The sequence below is a fragment of the Siniperca chuatsi genome, linkage group LG14 (assembly GCF_020085105.1).
Source record: "Siniperca chuatsi isolate FFG_IHB_CAS linkage group LG14, ASM2008510v1, whole genome shotgun sequence".
NCBI classification, from domain to species: Eukaryota; Metazoa; Chordata; class Actinopteri; order Centrarchiformes; family Sinipercidae; genus Siniperca; species Siniperca chuatsi.
Genome location: NC_058055.1, coordinates 15186676 through 15206193, shown reverse-complemented (window position 1 = coordinate 15206193; position 19518 = coordinate 15186676). Strand labels below are relative to the sequence as shown.

The 19518-nt window shown below is 39.6% G+C and overlaps 1 protein-coding gene across 23 annotated transcripts in view; it reads left to right on the top strand.

Annotated features, from left to right (window-relative positions):
• Positions 1-19518, top strand: part of nbeaa (neurobeachin a) — a 93202-nt gene that overhangs the window by 25713 nt on the left and 47971 nt on the right. For all 23 annotated transcript variants that reach the window (XM_044223857.1, XM_044223853.1, XM_044223833.1 and 20 more), the window contains exons 2-8: positions 3365-3596; positions 5874-5974; positions 8308-8403; positions 8655-8776; positions 11257-11383; positions 12729-12848; positions 14107-14253. In XM_044223857.1, coding sequence (XP_044079792.1) covers positions 3365-3596; positions 5874-5974; positions 8308-8403; positions 8655-8776; positions 11257-11383; positions 12729-12848; positions 14107-14253 — 945 coding nt within the window. The remainder of the gene's footprint in view (positions 1-3364; positions 3597-5873; positions 5975-8307; positions 8404-8654; positions 8777-11256; positions 11384-12728; positions 12849-14106; positions 14254-19518) is intronic.

Below are 19518 nucleotides of genomic sequence, written 5' to 3'. Positions count from 1 at the left end.
AGAGGGGAAAATTCGATGTGGGATGAATGAATTCTTTCTCCTTTTATTCCATGGCTTGTTAAGGGGTCCTCTCTAATCTGTGCTAGTGCGTTCGCAGAGTGTACTGGATCAATTCACTCCACTGAGTTAGAGGAGAGAGAAAGAGACAGAATGCGAGTGAGAAATGAGAGGCAGTTAGTTTGTCCGAAGAGAGGGAAGGGATGAGAAGCGGGTAGAAGAACAAGGAGATTGTACACTTGAATAGGAGTTGTTGTAACGACAGAGCCCTAAATTTAAAACCTGATCAATCCCAAGGTGACATTAGTGAAACTTAAGGCAAGAAAGGAGCCATGGCTTACAAGGCCTAACCCTTAATATTAAAGGTCTCACTGGGGCTGAGACCAAGTCTGTCGATGGGCCAACATGTAACGAATGCTGGTGTTGCTAATGATTGCTGCAGCTAATGTTCCATTTAATGTTAATATTATAAATGGCCATATCAAAGAGGCCATCCTTTGCCCTCAATCTTGTTTTTTTGCAAGGTGCTCCAACATCCATTATGCCTGGGGTCAGGTTTATTTGAATTAAATCCAAACATCTGGAGTTTCTTTAAAACAAGACAATAGTTAGGTTTCCATCCAAATATTGCTCAAATTTAACCAAATTTTCAGAAAATTCCAATTCCATCCAACTGTAATGCGAATATTAGGAGTTGAGCACATGAAGATAAACAGCTGGTGGTGCTAAATCTCCAATTGGGTGTCATTAATCCAATGCTGAAGAAGAGGGCGCAAGGAAATAACATTTCCAGTTGAACCTCAAACAGTGGAAAACCATGTGGAAAACGTGAAGGAAATATGGCATTTATTTTATGTAGTAATTTGTGGAACGTTACAGTCGTATTGGTTCACACATATCTGATGTTTCACTGTCACTACCTTTAGTCTTTTCAGTGGAACGGGAGCTTGAGTGACATATAAGTCACATACTTCATGTACATCATGATTTATTTTATAAAGCCACATTAACTTCATCAGATATTGTTTTTTGGTACATCAACTTTTCTACCTCAGCGAAGTGTAAAACATTTTTTGTGATAGTTCTGGTTTCCACTTTGTTCTTTTAATGCACAAATTGAAACTGTGCATAAAAATAGGTAGATGGAAACACTTTATTAACTTGACTTGAAGGTCCAGTGTGTAGGATTTAGTGGCATCTAGTGGTGAAATTGCAGTTTGCAACCATTTGAATACTGCTTGCATCACCCTCCCCTTCCAAGCATGTAGGAGAAACTATGGTGGCCGCGAAACTTAGAGCCCTATCTAGAGCCAGTATTTGGTTTGTACATTCTGGGCTACTGTAGAAACATGGCAGTGCAACATGGCGACTTCCGTGGAAGGTTGACTAGCTCCCTATGTAGATAAAAACGGCTTATTCTAAGGTAATGAAAACATATCGATTCTTATTATTTTAAAACATACTTAATATTATATTCCATTTCTGCCAATAGCTCCTCCTAAATGTTACACACTGGACCTTTAACTAACAATTGTGGGATAATGCTAAATGTTAAAACCTACTGTTGCAGTAGAACAAGTGGAAAAGAGTCATTGTCAGTGAACTGAATGAGAAATTTAGTTAGCTAAAGTTTGCTACATTAGCTTACACTAGCCTCCATAAGCTACAGGCCATACCAGACAAAGAGATGTTGTAGCAGCAAAACCCCTGAGTGTATTCAAATTTAGCAGGGGTGCATTTAATTGCTTATAAATTCAACTTTTCATTTGTCAGATGAAGAATGTGTTATTTCTTATTTCAAAAGTTTCACTTTAAATTTCTAAAAGGCATGAAATGAATATCATGACAATTATACGTAATATATATCACAATGTAGCAAATGAGGGCAATATCATATATAAATTTGCTAAATTGATTTGACTAAATATTCTCAACTCAAGGTAATTACTAGCTTTTTCCAGAGCTTTCAACCACGTCTCATGGTCTTCATCAGTGGATGGAGAAGGTTCAGCAGTTGATGTTCAAGCCAGCAATGTGTTCCTCTACTATGCAATAAATTATAAAAAAAAACTTGCCACACATGTAAAAAAAACTTTGATTTTATTTTTTAATTACAACTACAATTACAGCACGGTTTTGTAAAACGTAAACATTCATGCTCATGATCAAGCATGATCATCTCATTAAGATACAAGTTAACTGATAGTGCACATACAAAAATATTGAATTAATTCCCAGCCCTACTTAGAATAGTTTTTTTGTTTAAAGGTAGTTTAACCACATGCAGAAAGAATTATTGAGAATAAACCCTTCATTGAACGCAACGCAGATTCAGTTTTCATTTTTGACTCGATGCAAATTGACCCTTGACCCTCACTTCTTATATAGCAGGGGACTAGTCTCTCCTTTTCATTTATTGTGAAACATACTGACTGTCCATTATTTTCATTCTCTGTGCCTGTGCAAAGACCATAGTCACAGTCATGTTTATCCTATTCTTCACTTCTGGTTGTAATCTTTTTCATCTACTACCTTCTCATAACCTATTGCGTGTGCCTGTTCCATCTGATTTAATAACCTCAGTGTGCTCTCTTAGCTTGTTGGTTGCCATGGCTACCATTTTCTGGATCGTGTAGTATGCTGAGGATGAACTGCATGGGTATGATTGTGTTCATGTGGTACATGAGTGTGTGTGTGCATATGAGGCACAGAGATATGATGGCTGTACTATCACAAGTAATTATAGTGCACCAGCCATTAAGAGACAGAACATTTGCACTCGATTTTTAAAGTATGGTGTCCTCTGACTAATGCTATCCAAGAGGACAGGGACTGAAATGTGTATTAATCTGTGTGTGTGTGTGTGTGTGTGTGTGTGTGTGTGTGTGCATCTGTGTGTGCTTGCATGGTTATGTATGGCAGTAGAGGGGACCATTTTTATGCCTGCTGTATTTTGAGAGTGATTGTAGTTCATAGATGAGAGTGCTGTGCTCCTCACATTAGAGAGGGAGCAGAGGAGGAGATGAAGATGAAGGGCATTTATTTGTTGCAATATGTGCGGCCTTCGGCAGAAGAAATGCTTTCCAAACCACAATCAGCATCCATCAGAAGCCAGGCTTACCTCTCCTACAGACAAAAGGTTAAATGCCTCACTATATCATTTTCTGTTGTTCTCTTTCTCCTCCCACTTGCTTCATCACCCTTTCCCCTCTTTTTCCTGTCCCGCATCCTAACACTTCCACTATCCACCTCCCTTAACATTGGTTCCCTGCCCCTTCCTGCCTCCCAAACCACGGCCCTTCTCCCCTTCCTGTCTTCCTCCTCCTCCTCCTCCTCCTCCCTCTCCTTCACCCTCACCCTCCTACAGCTGGTGGGCGGCGAGTTTGACCTGGAGATGAACTTCATCATCCAGGAGGCGGAGAGCATCGGCTGCATGGTGGAGTTGCTGTCTCACTGCGAAGTGACGTGCCAGGCTGAGATCTGGAGCATGTTCACCGCCATCCTCCGCAAGAGCGTGCGCAACCTGCAGACCAGCACCGAGGTCGGCCTCATCCAGCAGGTGCTGCTCAAGATGAGCACTGTGGACGACATGATCGCAGGTAACTGTGCATTTTTGAGCATGTAGTGGTATACATAAAGACACTGAAGGCACAATGACAGACGAATATAGGGAGGGCTCAAATGTTGAAATCAGTATCACAATATTTTTCCAGTATCAATATGCTGTATATTGGGATATGGCAGATATATACACAACCACGTGAAAAATTATTACTTTTACAGTCACATAAGCACTGGGACATTTCCTCACAGGTAGTAATTTTCCCACAAGTGCCTTTTGAAAATCTCACAAAGAGCTCCTGCATTTAGCAGTATGTGTAGGTGGAAAAACAATTACCACAGAAAGGACAGAGTGAAAGCCACGTGACATGCTGAAAACATAGCATGTCTTGAGACTGCATTCTCGTGTATTGAAGCTTCTGTTGGAGAAATGTTTATCTCTACAGATCTTCTACAGTGTATGATTGTTGAACTTTGGGCAAAATGGGGGAGGAAGCGTTTGCTTTTTGATTGAGTTTGTGATATTGATTGATATTTTCAGATTAGAGCATGTCTGAGATTAAACTCTATTGGAGCTGACAGTATTTTGGACCATTTATCCTTTACTTTGTATTTTTTGTAAGTTCAGAACCAATAGTTGAAGATTTCTTTCAGTGACCTCTGAATTTTTCTTCTTAAGAGAACTATTTCATTGGGCATGTATGTTTGCCCTGCAGTCAGACATCCATAACAACCGGCTGGTGCAGCAGAAGCAGAGTAATGACCTCAGTATGTTTCTGTGTGCTGCGATTCGTACCAAGGGCTTGATTGCAAAACAGCACATACACAGCCGTCTCTTTACATGATCATATTGACCTTGACTTCCTCTTAATGATGCCTCAGAGTGCGTGTCCTCTCCTTCCCTCCCCCCAGTGTCCTCTCTGTCCTACCTACCGCCGCAGGATAATGTGCTTTATAACTTCTATGACTTATAACTGCTCACCACAGCAGAGTATACGCCACTTAAATCAATTTAATGCCAATTCTCACAGACTCCTTTTCTGAACCAGGTTTCTAATACTTTTAAAAAACTATTTAAAATGACCTACATGGATTGATCGTACCAAAAACAGAGCTTAGGGGTTCTGAATCTAGGACATTGTGGATTGCGTTTTCCTCTCATACCAAGCACCTCAGTGAGCTAGCCTTCTGCTTTATTCCCTATTGCTGGGCTCTGGCTAATGAAATATTGTGGTACGACTATTCATATCTAGCAGGCCTAATAGGAAAGAAGAGCCTTTGTAAGCAGATTGCCTCACTCTGAGAGGGTTGTGCTGTACCTCTGCCATATCAACACTGATCTGTTGTGGCTGTGTGAAGTGAAAGTCAATGAGGCAGGAAGGTCATTTTGACTAAACAAAGGTCTTTTAACACAATGTACTTTTTAATTATATGCTTGAATATTAAGAGGGAAATATTTTTGAAGCCTTGTTTTTGTCAGTTTCATTTTTTTTGATTTTACATTTGTGTTTATGTACAAAGTTGTTGCTAGTAGGCTAGAAGATTTTTTTGGACAGAGCCAGGCTAGCAGTTTCCTCCTGCTCCAGTCCTTCTGCTAAGCTAAGCTAATCACCTGCCGGGGTAGCTTCATATTTAGCGTACAAACATTAGAATGGTATTGATCTTTTCATGTAACTGTCACCGAATAAGCATATTTACAGTATGTCAAACAATTCTTTTTAAGACATTTTATAAAAAAATAATAAAGTGCAACTTTTCAGTCCTGGACATATAAGTTGAATCCAAGTTGGTCCAAGATCACCGCCACAGTAAATTTTTTTAACAAGCCTCATGTACACAGTATGCAGGCATGTCACTGGTGTCGATATTAGCGAAAGCATGTTTGTTTAGCTAGTAGCTGAGAGTATTTAACACTTTCTCAGTGTGTTTGGCCTCATATTACCTGATGCATTAAGATCAATATATACTAATGCGACAGTAAATTACATTGGGGAGTACACATTCAAGGTATTAAGTAATTCTGTGCACAGCAACTCTGCTCCAGATTCAAGGTTGTGTGTATTTCGTATACAGTAGAGGAGCTCCGAGTACTTGGATGGAACACACTTGAATTCTGACTGCAGTAAATAATAGATTACTCAACACTCGCAGTATACAAACTGTGTCTTTCTAATGACCTCACCATGTCTTATGAGAGAAGTGTCAGTAGAGGACCTTTCAAATGCTGACACAAACTCACAAACTCATGAGAACACACATACAAACACACACTGCTCTCTTGCGCTCACTTTCTTCCTCTGCCTGTGTTTTTTCAGACCTCCTGGTGGACATGCTGGGAGTCATGGCCAGTTACAGCATCACAGTCAAGGAGCTGAAGTTGCTCTTCAGTATGCTGAGGGGAGACAATGGCATCTGGGTAAGTTGGTGGACACTTCTGATTGAAGTGATTAGAGTTTTAGATTTTGAGTGTGTGTATCAGTTGGTATTGTTAGTGTAATGACCACAGTAATATTTTTGCAAAAAAGACATGCACATCTATCTGTTCCTTGCAGGTGCAGGGCAACAAACACTAACATTGCAAAAAGTGGAAGAAAATATCATCATTATTATATATTTTTTATGTCATAAGTTCTTCTTTTATTTCATACTGACTGACATCACTGACTGGATATTGACATCTCATTGAAAAATGACACTGTAATGACACTACATTACACTGGAAGTCCATCCACTCCAATGGGAGAAGGAGCTTCAATCTAAACCCCCTTTGTGGCTCTGATGGTAGCAGAGTAGCAGATACATTAAAAAACTCCCAAACAGTTTTGACTTTGTTAACTTAGCCATTGCTTGTTTTTACGATTGGATTCAGTAACTATTTAGAGTTTCTCTAATAACTCAATGCCATATTTTACAGTTAAAGTAAAAGCAACATTTCCCTCTAGATTATTTCTTGAAAAATACCTAAATTGAAGATTATAAGATTATTGTGTCATTAAAACTGTTGAACTTTTTATTGTTTTTTAAATCAAAAGAGACTCAGGATTTCACATTGACTATTTGCTGCTAAAAAGTGAGATATTTTCCTTTTTCTGAAATGCCAGTATTCTACAATTAATAGTTGTGGAAGCTGAATTTATTTTGTACTAGATTAATTATACAGCATGAGTTTGTTTGTTTGTCATTAGTCTGGATGTGACTTAATAGGATGGTTGTGCTAATAGACTAGAATAATAGAGGATGTGTGTGTATCTATGTTTGGATTGATTTGCGAGTGTATGTCAAGACAAGGGCAATTTAGCTTACATTTAACGTTTTTTTTCTCTCGTTATCAACGTTATTAATGCAACAGGGTTGACTGTGTTATTTTTTGTTGTTGAGTGATAGAACCATGAAAATAAAAACAGCGAGAGCCTAATCAGCTGTGAAGGTGAAACACTCATGAAATAGGGTGTAAATTCAATATTGTTTTTCCCCAGGTGAATCCCTTTCAGCAAAACTCTGCCACATACTTTCACTCTGTATACAGTACATATAACCACCATCTTTTATTACTAACCACCAAGCAGCTCCACTGGAGTAAATCCCTTGCTCAAGGGCTCATTTTTTTCTTCTTCCCTTCTGTCAGACTACTTCACATCTCATCATCTCTAACTTTCTCTACTCTTACACAGCCCACCCAGAAACTCTTCTTATTGTGTGCTGCCAAATATAATATACATTTTCTTGTTGTGGGGTTTGTCAGTGGGTGTAGGCAGGCGACTGGAAAAGAGTTTGATTAATACATTTTCTCCTTCACTTCAATATGAACCACTCTTACACCTGACTACTTCAGGCTTTCAAACTGAAAATACATAATGTTCCACTGTTTTTCGTAGAACTTCGCCTAATTATCCAATTAAATTGGTTCCTGGAAAAAAACTGAGGGGAGAAATAAACCATGCAGTTGCTGATTCATGATTACTTTTAGGGCTACAATGCAAAGTTTACTTTAAGTACCTGTTAATGAGATTAATTCAGGATTGAGAGTCGGGAGTGCTTAGTACAAATTCCACTTACAGTGCTACTTGTTGTTGTCATCTTAACTGTTCCCTGTAGTTTGCTGATTGGCTCAGCTTTCAGTCACTGGGTTGAGTTGACTCAGAGTGGATGCTTTAAAACCAAACTGTAGACATTTAGGATGGTTTTGTGAGGCTAAACCTTCTCCTCGGCCATTCCTGCTCACTATAGCGTTAGTGAGGTGTACAGGCTGTGTGATGCCTTGGCAGCTGCTGGCGGCCACTAGCTAAGTCAATATACCCTTGTCCCTTCCCGTCAATCTCCCCTCTGCTCAGGCTCCAGGACAACCGCCATTAACAACCCCTGGTCACTGATCAGTGGTCCACAGCAATACCATCATCCATCCACTCTCCAGCCCTTTCCCCGTACCTCCTCTGTCCAATAACTATCACCACCTCATCCACCTCGCTCCTTATTTCCCTGTCTTTTCCAATTTCTCCTCCCCCAGCAGCCCTCTCCAGAGACAGATCGATTAAGGGTTGCCATGGTATTGATGAGGTGTTGTCGGGGGAGGGCAAAGGTGATTGAAGAGTTATTGATCCAGTGGGGTTGTGGTAGAGATGTGATGTCACACCATGTTTTTTTTTTTAAATAGAGTCTCTCCCCTGTGCCTCTGATAGTCGGTATCTGTCACATAATAATCACTTTCTTCTCTCCTTCTCCCTTCCTTCCTGCTCTTCTTCTCTCCTCCAGCCAAGACATGCTATCAAGCTCTTGTCGGTGTTGAACCAGATGCCTCAGAGACATGGTCCTGATACCTTCTTCAACTTCCCAGGACGCAGTGCAGCGGTGAGACTGACAAATATACAAACACACACACACAAACACACACAAAACACCTGAGCGTCATTACCAAAAATTTGTCACATTTATTCTTTGTGTATCCAAATTGCTAAAGAGTCCTTCATGGCATTAATTGGCACTTTGCTCTACCAGTGCAAGGAGCTGAATGATGAAAAGGAAGTAATGACTGATTGAGTGACATATTGATTACTATAAACATTGGCAAGGACTGATCTGATGTGTGTATTCTCCCCCAGGCCATAGCATTGCCGCCAATTGCCAAATGGCCTTACCAGAACGGATTCACTATCAACACTTGGTTCAGACAGGATCCACTCAACAACATCAATGTTGATAAAGACAAACCGTACCTCTATTGGTAAGTAGAACACCATTCATCGGGACTATTACATAATGAAAATATATGGGACACTGAGTGGGACTGAAAACATCTAACATTTTTTTTTAACTCAAATGAGAAATCCACCCTTCAACACTTCAGCACTATCAGAATTTTTCTGTTGGCTATAAATCTTTGATTTCTTTGCCTGTTTTGTTGACCCAACGACATCACAACGATATTTTTGTCAGCGCAGTTACAGAGGAGTTTAATAGAAGAAAAGGAATCAAAAACATCAATGGTAAACATCAGGTTTTTGTGTCAGTCCTTCAGGATCACAGAGGAAGGGTTTCTTTCTAGACTCTTTTCAACAGACATACAGAGAGAAAAAAGATTGTAAAAGATGCAGAAATACCAGCTTCTCTACTGACAATAGTCCTTAACACAGCTTTAAGAAATTTTAGGAGCATAAATGTGCACAACAGATTTTAGGTGTTGGTTTTCATGATGTCAGAAAGTTAAAGCTCAGCCTGATGTGGAGGTAAAGCAAAGGTCATAGGATCAGCAAAATTTACAACTGCGTTATTGTTTTATCTGGTTTTCTTTTCTTATTAAACAATTAATAGTTTATCAAATGTTAGAAAATAGTGACACAAGCTCATGACAAGTTACAAGAAAAGAACATTTGAGAAGCTCTAACCAGATAATTTGTGGCATTTTTGTCTGATAAATTACTTAGTCAATAATTTTTTGTTAAATGAACAATTGTTTCAGCAGTACCAAAATTCAGAGATTTCCCTGTCTCTGGAGTGTTAATGTGTTCTGCTAGTTTCAGTCAACCAAAGATCTGCTGGCCACAGATACAGAGGTGATCACACAGCTGAATGCACCTTGTTGGAAGTAATATTTCCGCCTCTGCAAAAATTTCTAAACCAATCTTCTCTGTTCTGCAACTTCTCACTGAACAATAAATTCAGCAGTATTTTTATTCTGAATTTACCAAGTTCCTTAACTGAAGCACACCAGATGATAAATATTTAACTCATCAGTCTGAATGACACGGGCAGGAAGTTAATAGATAAACAGATAATGAATTAGAACATGACTTTAAATGTCAAGGCACTCCATTATGCTGCTGGGTGGATGCCTCCGCTCATCGTGCGGCTCTGGACCTTGCTGGCCTCGACGTTAGCGTTGTAAGTGCAAGCCGTTAGCCACTATGAAGCTTCATTAGCTTTGACCTTTTATTTAATTGAACTCCTTTACTCTGCTGCTTGGCTTCTTCCCTCCACCTCTTCACTCTGTGGCGCTAACCAGCAGCGCCCTCCCTTCACACACACACACACACACACACACACACACACACACACACACACACACACACACACACCCCCACTGAGTCAAACTCTGATTCATTATGAACAGAAAGGTTTTGCTAAAGAATCAGGGAGCTAGTTGTCTACAGGAAGGATGACATGCTCCCGTATATTCTCTGGATACCGACGCCGAGATGAGCTCTGATCATGAAAAGTGTCAGGATGTAATCCTGTTTCCTTAGTAACCATTTGTCAGGTTGTCATGGCGTCATGTCAAGTGACGAGCGAGAGAGGGAGGGTGCCCTCCTCTCCTCTGGCCCAAGCCTTATCATCCTCTCCCAGATGCAGCTGCTACTCCAGCCGCCTGTCTGATACAGGCCTCCACAGCTACAGGAAGGCCGCGATAACACACTATACACACTCCTAACGTGTACCAGGGATTCACTTGAAAGGGATTTATATCTGCTTTCTGGTTCTGCTCTGTGTGTGATCCTTCTGGGCCTATTTTAGAAGTGAAATGTGTCTTGTTGTTTCGTGAAGAAGCTTAACTGTGAGATTGGGTTTTATGTGGAAGTTATGAGTGCGGGAAGAGAAACATTATGGGGGAAAAATGGAGGGAAGGGGTTTAGTAGTGTTTTCCCACAAACCTGTGATCTGGGATCCCTGGAGCTGCTGCTAAGAAAATACTTTAAAATCCTGTTTTTTGTGGCTGGTATTGGCTTAAATGATGCAATATGTCAGTGTGAAAGGTGCCCTGCTTGTATTTTGGTTGGCAGGATCTTTTTACACAATCTTATCTGTGAAAAAAATGTTTGACTTCTGTTGATGAAGGCCTAGTTGACCTTTTGCTTATAGAAACAAAAACATTGTATTATTTACAATAAAGCTAACAAATCAAACCAGACAACATGGTCGAAATGTCATTTATTTGACAAATGTTTGCTTTTACCTTTGAACAAGTGTTTTTTTGTAATATCCATTCAAAAATGTCAAGTCAGTTTCACTAAAATCTAATGAAACTCCATGGTGAACATGGCATTTAGTGACACAGAAACTCAAATGTAGCACCATTCATTAAGAAGTACCATAATTAGTTTTAATTAAGAGCTGTCATTTTTTAACTGAAATGTTGAGTTATTTTCAAACAGATCTTGAATTAATAACAAACTGAAATGAGTGTAACGCTGTCTGAATCTCCTGCAGTTTTCGCACCAGTAAAGGAATAGGTTACTCCGCTCACTTTGTGGGAAACTGTCTCATCGTGACATCGTTGAAGTCAAAAGGAAAAGGCTTTCAGCATTGTGTGAAATATGATTTCCAACCTCGCAAGGTGAGAAAATACACACACACACACACACACGCATGCAACTAAATAACTCAACTGAATAATTTGTAGTCAGTGCAGAGTTTGGTAATGCTATGCCACTTGTTAGATGAAACAGCATCAGGAGTGTGTTGCTGCTCTGTTCTTCTTTGCACTCACTAGGAGTGTTGATGAGTGTAGATAAGGGCTGTCAATTAAGACCTGCACACTGCCCCTCTACCGCACTGTCAGCATTCTGCGTGCACTCACTTGCATGCACACATGAACACACACACACACATTCACTTCTGCAGTTTTTGCTGACCCAGTAGAATCTCTGCACTGCCTAACAAAGTTCCCAGTGGTTCCATTTGATCTATTTGTAAGTCACCATGTCTCACAACATTTTGTCCACCGTGTGCATGTGTTAATGTGTGTGTGAATGTGTTTTTGTGAGTGCTTGCATGCACGTGTGGTATTGTCCACTCCCCAGTTATGCATATGCAGCAAAAATTCTAGCTTCTCTTCCTCCCCCCACAGTCTTCCTCCCCATTTCAGTCTTCCCTCCAGGGAACCTGTGTGTGTTGTCACCATGCTTTCTAATCAAGATACACACACACACACACACACACACACACACACACACATATGCACGCATGCTTGCACACCCACTATTAATGGTATATTAAGGTGAGTAAAGGGATAGCTTTGAAAGAGAGTTCTGGCGAATGAATGAGGTTAACACATTGTAATCTTCCATGTTAGCTAACCCTCTTATAGAGAGCTAATGCTGTTTGAGCATTCTCAGTATTGCAAAGATATTAATTTTGACCAAGCTAGACAAAAACATATTGATACAAACATACAGTAGTTGAATAAAAATCTCAAATGAATCATTGCACAGCAGGAGGCTTGTAGCAATAATCTCCACGTGTTCGTGTTTATTAAATAACAAGTGCAAAGGTGCAATTACATACAAAAACATCAGACAGTATAGATACTGTAAGGCAGGCAAGGCAAGACCTTTCACAGAGGTAATTCAAAGTGCTTCACAAATGGCAAAGAAATGCATTAGAACAACATTTAAAAACACAATAAAAAGAAAAGTAAAATAAATTAAAATAGGAAAATAAAATCAATTAAAATACAGCACTGTTTACGTCAAAAAACATCAGAAATGCCTCAATCAACATAAAACACAACAGTTCAGAGGAGAAACTCCCACTTGTCCTGTTCAAAAATAACAGCCTAAGGAAAAACAAACAACATTTACTCTCTCATTCTTTCATTTGGTGAACTGTTGCATATGAATTATTTTTTTGTTTTAATGTATCATCCAGTCTCCTTCTGAATGTGTTCTTGTATTTTTCAGTGGTATATGATCAGCATTGTTCACATCTACAATCGCTGGAGGAACTCTGAGATCCGTTGCTATGTCAACGGTCAGCTGGTCTCCTACGGCGATATGGCCTGGCACGTCAACACCAATGATGTAAGGGCACCATTGTGTTGTTATATGCACTGATCTTTATGAAGAACAATTACATTAAAGAATTCAGAAAAAAACAAAACACTTGAGGTAATTCAGAAACTGTCATAGACGTAGGAGACGGTGCAGAGTCAGGTATGAATATTGAGCTTCTGGTTTAAAAAAAAAAGCTTTACTCTGATCTCACTCTGACTCTGAAATTATTTTCTGTAAATCACATGTTGCTATCAGAATTTCTGCTCCCAAATAAGAGCTTCTGTTCCAGCCTCAGGAATCCAGTATTGGTCTGGCTCTACTTACACCTCCTATCGTGATATTGGCAAACATTTGAGGTTTGCCCTCTGCATTCGTCAGCTGGGGCAGAGTTGCCCTTGGGCCCTGTTCCAGCACAGGGCGCCAAAACTCCAACTTCAAACTTTTCCATTTAGCAGGGGACAGGTAGCCTGACCTCTCAGTGGCAGCAGGGCCTTCATTGCACTTCCTTCCTGGTTGGCTCTTGACATTGCACCAATTACCAGGGACTGGTGTTATTCTCTGCAAGAAATTCCTCGGCCTAGGGGTAAAATGTCTTATAGTTCATGTGGTTCACTGAAAGACTCATAAGAAAAGAAACATACAGTACCCGAGTTCAAAATGTGTTGATGCTATCACGGTTTCTTTTGTCCCGAAGGCTGAAGATAAAACTTATTTTATCACTTTGAAGAAGCAGAAGAGTAAAGATCTCATTGTGATAAAGGGCATCAGAGGGATGGAGTAGATGAAAGGAGAGTAGACAGAAAGAATGTAATAGCAGGTGATGGCAAAGTTGTAACAGAGCGATTAGAAACGAGCAGCTATCAAAAGTTTGTCTGTTTTTCACCATCCTCTGTGTTCATCACTGCAGAATGCCATGAACTTATGACCAGAGATTGAAAATGAATAATTAATTAACTCTTGAGATGTCTTGAAATGTGAAGATCAACACACTTTAAACAAACATTTCTTTAATGTGTCCTAAAACTGAAAAACACACAATCTATAAGAGAGAAGTTGTGGTGGGCGTATCTGTAGTTTAGTTCAACAAAGCTAGAATTAGGTTAACTTTAAAAAGACTATGTAACAATTACTAAACAGGAAAGGACACTTTTGCCCTCCTTGCTTGCTGTGAATCATGTTAAACCGTGTTCCATGAGTTACCAAACCCTCTTTGCAAGAAAGCTCTGAAAATTTGAAATGTTTGATATGATAGCTAATGTTTTCATGTGTTCTACCTGTTTTTCAGAGCTATGACAAGTGTTTCCTGGGTTCATCAGAGACAGCGGATGCTAACAGGGTGTTTTGTGGTCAGCTGGGAGCCATTTACGTATTCAGTGAAGCTCTCAACCCAGCTCAGATCTTTGCCATTCACCAACTCGGCCCAGGGTACAAGGTGAGACAGCGCCCACGTACTACCTTATCACCCACCGCACTTTATATTCTCTGTACGCTTTACAATGCATCAATGTCATGCTCCGTTTGGCAGGCAGAATATCCTGGCAACCTTAGGATTGCATTGTCAATGTTACTTAATGCTGTCTTTGCCCGTTCACATTGTCAGCTGGAAGTAGTTGAGGCTATCAATCATTCTTGTGCTGTCAATCACAAAAATAGCCTGTACATTGGTGCCAGGGTACCCTTGTGGTTTTTGTTGTCAGTTAATGTATATATTGTAGGTTCCTCTCTTGCTGGAGCACGAGTTCTCTCTTTTATGACATAAAGAATATGCCCCTACAGTATATGAGCTCAAGTACCCCTTCATCAACACCACCAGCCAGTCAGTTGATTTTAACTAGATGTTATTTAACATTGTTATGTATATACAATATATCCCTCACTTTTAGCTAAGCATTTATCTGTTACTTTTAGCTCTATTTTAATAATTTATCCATATTTCACTATTTATTTATTACTTTGAGATATTTTTTCAACTGTTTATCCATTACTTTTAGATAACAATTTGACCTGTTTACTTGATCTATTTCAAGTTTTTTATATCTTAGGTGTAGCTATTACCAGCTATTACCATTTAACCAATATCTAATTCACCTGTATATCCATTACTTTGAACTGTTGACTTCTCTGCTCGCTTGCTAACTGTAGTTTTCACACACTCTCAACATGTGGTGTTCTGGTATTACAGCTGATGTTACAGTGATGAGTGTTACTTAATATGTGGATTTATATGTTTTTGTTTTGTTTTTGGATCAACTCATAAGCTGAGCTACTCCACAGTCTTCTTCCACGTACCCCCTGACAACTGCAGTAATACCCCCTGGGGTACAAGTTCCCTTGGTTGGGAATCACTGTGTACTGAGTACAGTGCTATTCTTTTTTTTTAGGATTAATGTAGGAAGCAAAAAACTTCTTTGTAACACTTTAAAATAGCTAAAAAGCAGGTATTGTTAAAATATGGACCCTTTTTTCAACAAGAATACAGAGAGATATTCAGTGTAGAGGCAGAGGTAATCAAAATGTAAAACACAGCTTCACACTCATAACCTTGATGCAACAAATTTTATTGTCCAGAACCAAGCTTTTGACAGGGGAGCTGTCTTCATTGGGGTAATCTAATAGGTGCAGGTACGCTTTTCATTTAGATGAATTCTGCTCCTGTCAGCCAGAACATCACCGCTATCGGTGTTCATTTCTAATTCTGTTTCAGAATAGGCAGGTATTCCAAATTCTCAACAGTAGGTCATAATGTCGTGGAGCTGAAAGACATCTGAATGAGGGGTGTGGCTGCAATTACAACCAGATTTTTGGAGAACTTACTGGATACCTAGATATAAATTCCCACACTCAAATTTTTTTTTGTTTACACAAAAATTGTCTGGAGGTTATACAAATGCACCCCTGCAAATTTTATTTTTTATTTATTTTTCAACTTTTATTTAATCAGGCAGTGTCATTGAAATTAATTAATTAATTGATTTCTTTTCCAAGAGAGACCTGAGAACAAGAACATTCAAAAGAACACAAACAAAACCAGAATCAACACAACTACACAATAATCAAGGTAATTAATCAAAACAGTTACAAGAATCATTGAAAACTTTAGCTAGTAAAGCTTTAAAATCTCCAAGGGGAGCGTAAGACTAGTTTGAGGGCAGTTTGCAGTTCATTCCATTTAAAAGGTGCATAGTACCTGAAACCAGTTCTGCCAACATTAGTGCGAACATGAGGGATTTCTAAGGTTAGGTAGTTACTGGATCGTGTACTGTAGTTACTAGATTTAAATGGGACAAGAGATGTGAGGTTTGGAAGCTTCAACAGTAGAGCTTCATAGATGAATAACATGAGATGCTATTTCTTCTTGACTGAAGTCCATCCAACTGTGTGATACTGAGAACAATGATGAGAACGAAATTTGTCATTTGTGATAAAGCGTAAAGCATTGTGATACACAGGATTTAACTGCTGAAGTGTTGATGGGGCAGCATGACAATAGAGAATATCTTCATAATCAGGGACAGACATGAAGGTTGACTGCACAATATTTTTACAGTTGGAAGAAGACAGACATCCTTTAATTCTATACAAGAAACATAGTTTGATTTTTAAAATTTTGAGTCAAATGTTGAATGTGAATCTTGAATGATAGTCAAATTAACAAAATCACTATATAGATAAAATAGATGAAGCAGATTGAGATTAAAGGGGCACAACGAAAAAGTTAATTAGAACTCTATCACTAAATACCTCCTGGAAAATCACAAATTGATGTTTGGAATTTGCAGTTTGGATGTATGTGAGGGTGGATTTTGCCTTTAAACCCAGAGTCTAGACACAGAACTTTGCGTTCCTGTGCTAATAAAAATTATTCAAATGAGGCTTCATAATGTTGGGTGTTGACCACTGATAGCTTTAGAAATCCCCATCTCTGCCTTTCGGCCTGGCTATCGGTGACAGCTGAGATGTTGCAAGACCTTGCCAGCTGTCTGCTTCTTGTTTTGGCAGACTTGCATGCCTCAGGCCACTTACAGCTTGTTTATGAAGGTGTCCAAAGCTGTCAAGATTTCAGCACCATGCGGCTGCACGGATATCTGAGGCTGCTGATGTGTGCGAACAGCTGCTGGTATTTCAACAGCTCCTTAGAAAGGGTATATACTGAATCAGAAATGTGCTTTTGTTACCAAGACTTCCTAAGGTGACACTGATTGACAACATGCAGAGTAGCACAGTAGATTGCATGAGCTTTGTCTCACATAAGAGCACTGAATCATACATGTGAGTTTCACGCCTTCCTCTTTCTCTCGCAGTCACCCTCTCTCACAAGGCACGTTATACATTAGAGTTCTCACATGTTCCTCCTGATGATCACGTACTTGGGGTTTGCTGTTTCTCGCCCATGAATACTGATTCCTCTCTCTGTCACAGCCCACAGTTTCCTGGGGCTGATCAGTCAGATGATTGCTTCTCTGCATGGCACAAAATGGGCTTCTGAGATGCCCAGAAGAGACCATTAAATGGCTCAGTTGTTTCAAAGTCGCAAGCCTCGGTGCTGATATTGCAATGATGAGTGCGCTGGCTTTCGGTTGGCTAAAGAGGGAAAACCAGTGGCACTCAGCTTGTGTCGCACAGCTTCCTGTTTTAATGCGAATATGGGCTGGTCCTTGTTCTCATGACTTCACACAGATGCTGATGTGTATATATAACAAGTTACTCCTGGGGTATTGCCTAATCGGTGTGGAATAGAATTGTATCTTTATATACTATACGGTGTATATGTGTGTGTGTGTGTGTGTGTGTGTGCGTAGCTGTCTCAGCCACTGTCAGTGTTACTGTTCAGTAATGAGGAGCAAAAAGCAGACAGACACTCTGCTTGCGCCGCTAAACAAGCCTTCAGCACAGTGAGGGTGTTCAAGGTCTTATCGCTCGACGTGCCTCATGATGGCCGACACGCTGCGTGTACTGAATGTCTATATGTGTGTGCAGTTCAGCACGTCCATGATCTAATGACAGAAGAAGATGGAACATAACATCTTGTTTTTCTGTGTGGGCTGTGGTCGAAAGAAAGCTCCAGTGTTTCGTTTTGTTTTGTCTTTGTGTGTGTGTGTGTGTGTGTGTTCTGTGTATGCCCTGTCACTCACGTGTATTTGAGTGTGTTGCTGGTTGCACTCTTCATCAGGAGTCCAGATGTCCTCATTGCAGAGCACTGCCAACAATCTGGCCACAACGTAATTAATGGACTGTGTGAGTCTATCTGGACACCTCTATTGTATGTCTCTGTTTGTGTTTTTGCTTGCACATGTGTCTTGTGTGTATTTGTCAGTTTCATTGAAATTCTTTTTGTTTTGTGCATTTTAATATTGAACTTTTAGAGAATTATATTCCCTAAAAACAGTTTTGCTTAGGGCTCAGTAGTAGTCCTTTGCACCGAATATCAATAACTGTCCTAAAAGCTGACTATTTAATATTGTTTACCTATTCTTTAATCAATTTTAGATTTTATCCAAGCAACGTTCTTGCATGGCTGTTTGGTCTCAGTACAAGTTTCAAATCGGTATTATATTTAATATTGAAAATTTTCAAATGATGCCCAGTCCTAGATTTGTATTTATTAAGGTATTTATTTATCTGATAACCTAAATAATTTGCCAAAATAAGTTTCACAGAATTTTTGTCATATGCTGGTGAACTCATTTTGGAGGTCTTCATTCAGCAAACTGTGTGGCGATGCAGGGAGGCCAAGGCTGAGCTGAATGGACCTGTGTAGATGCATGCATGCGTGTGTGTGTGTGCGTGCGCTGTTATCACTGCAGGCCAGTGTCCTATCTGCAGCTGTCAGGTGTGACAAAGGCGGGAGTTGGCGCTTTCATTCCTCTGTGTGTGTTTGTGTAATCAGGTGAGGGACACATATGTGGTTAAGCGCAGCTGTGTAAAGCTTTACATATGTAAACATTTGCACTTTCCTTCACTTCTGCATGTTTCTCCCGCTGCCTGTCGAATGCCTCTGTACATCCCTTAATACTTTTAAAGAGTCAGCAAAGCTCTTTTACACTTTGAGCTACCTATCTCCATCGTAACATAAATACAAGCTCACATTTACACAGCCACATCTATACATATGCACAAGTACACACACACACTTCATAAATGCACCACAATAAATGGGCTTACACTGCAAAAAATGTGCATCTTAATAAGTGTATTAATTTCACATTCAGGCTATTCAGTGTTTTTTTTCATGCAGAGGGCCCAATATCCTTCAAAATAAACCGGAGAGCAATTTATTTGTGTTTGTGATTGATTATCCTTGCACACTGCTGCAGTATTCTAGGTTACTTTTAATGGATAAGCTTTTTAACACAGCTGTTTAATAGATATGCTTTTTCACCGGGTCATCAGCTCTTGTATTTCACTAAATTGATATGTTCTAAAGTCAAAAAATATAAACATAGGCAACCTGTCCAACCATGTAATTACCATTAATTACTCTTGGAAACAATGTTTTGCTGGCAAGTATGTGTGTGTAAGTGTATGTGGAAAGTGTGCTTCAGATTTAGATCACAGGTTTATGCAAGTAAGCTTTTTGTGTCACATATGATTCTGCTAATTGGACGGAAGGAGAAAGTTAAAGCTAAGACGGTGCTAGAAAACAGTAGATTTGTATTCCGCCCCTGGACGGAGATAAGGATGTTACACTGTGAAGGTT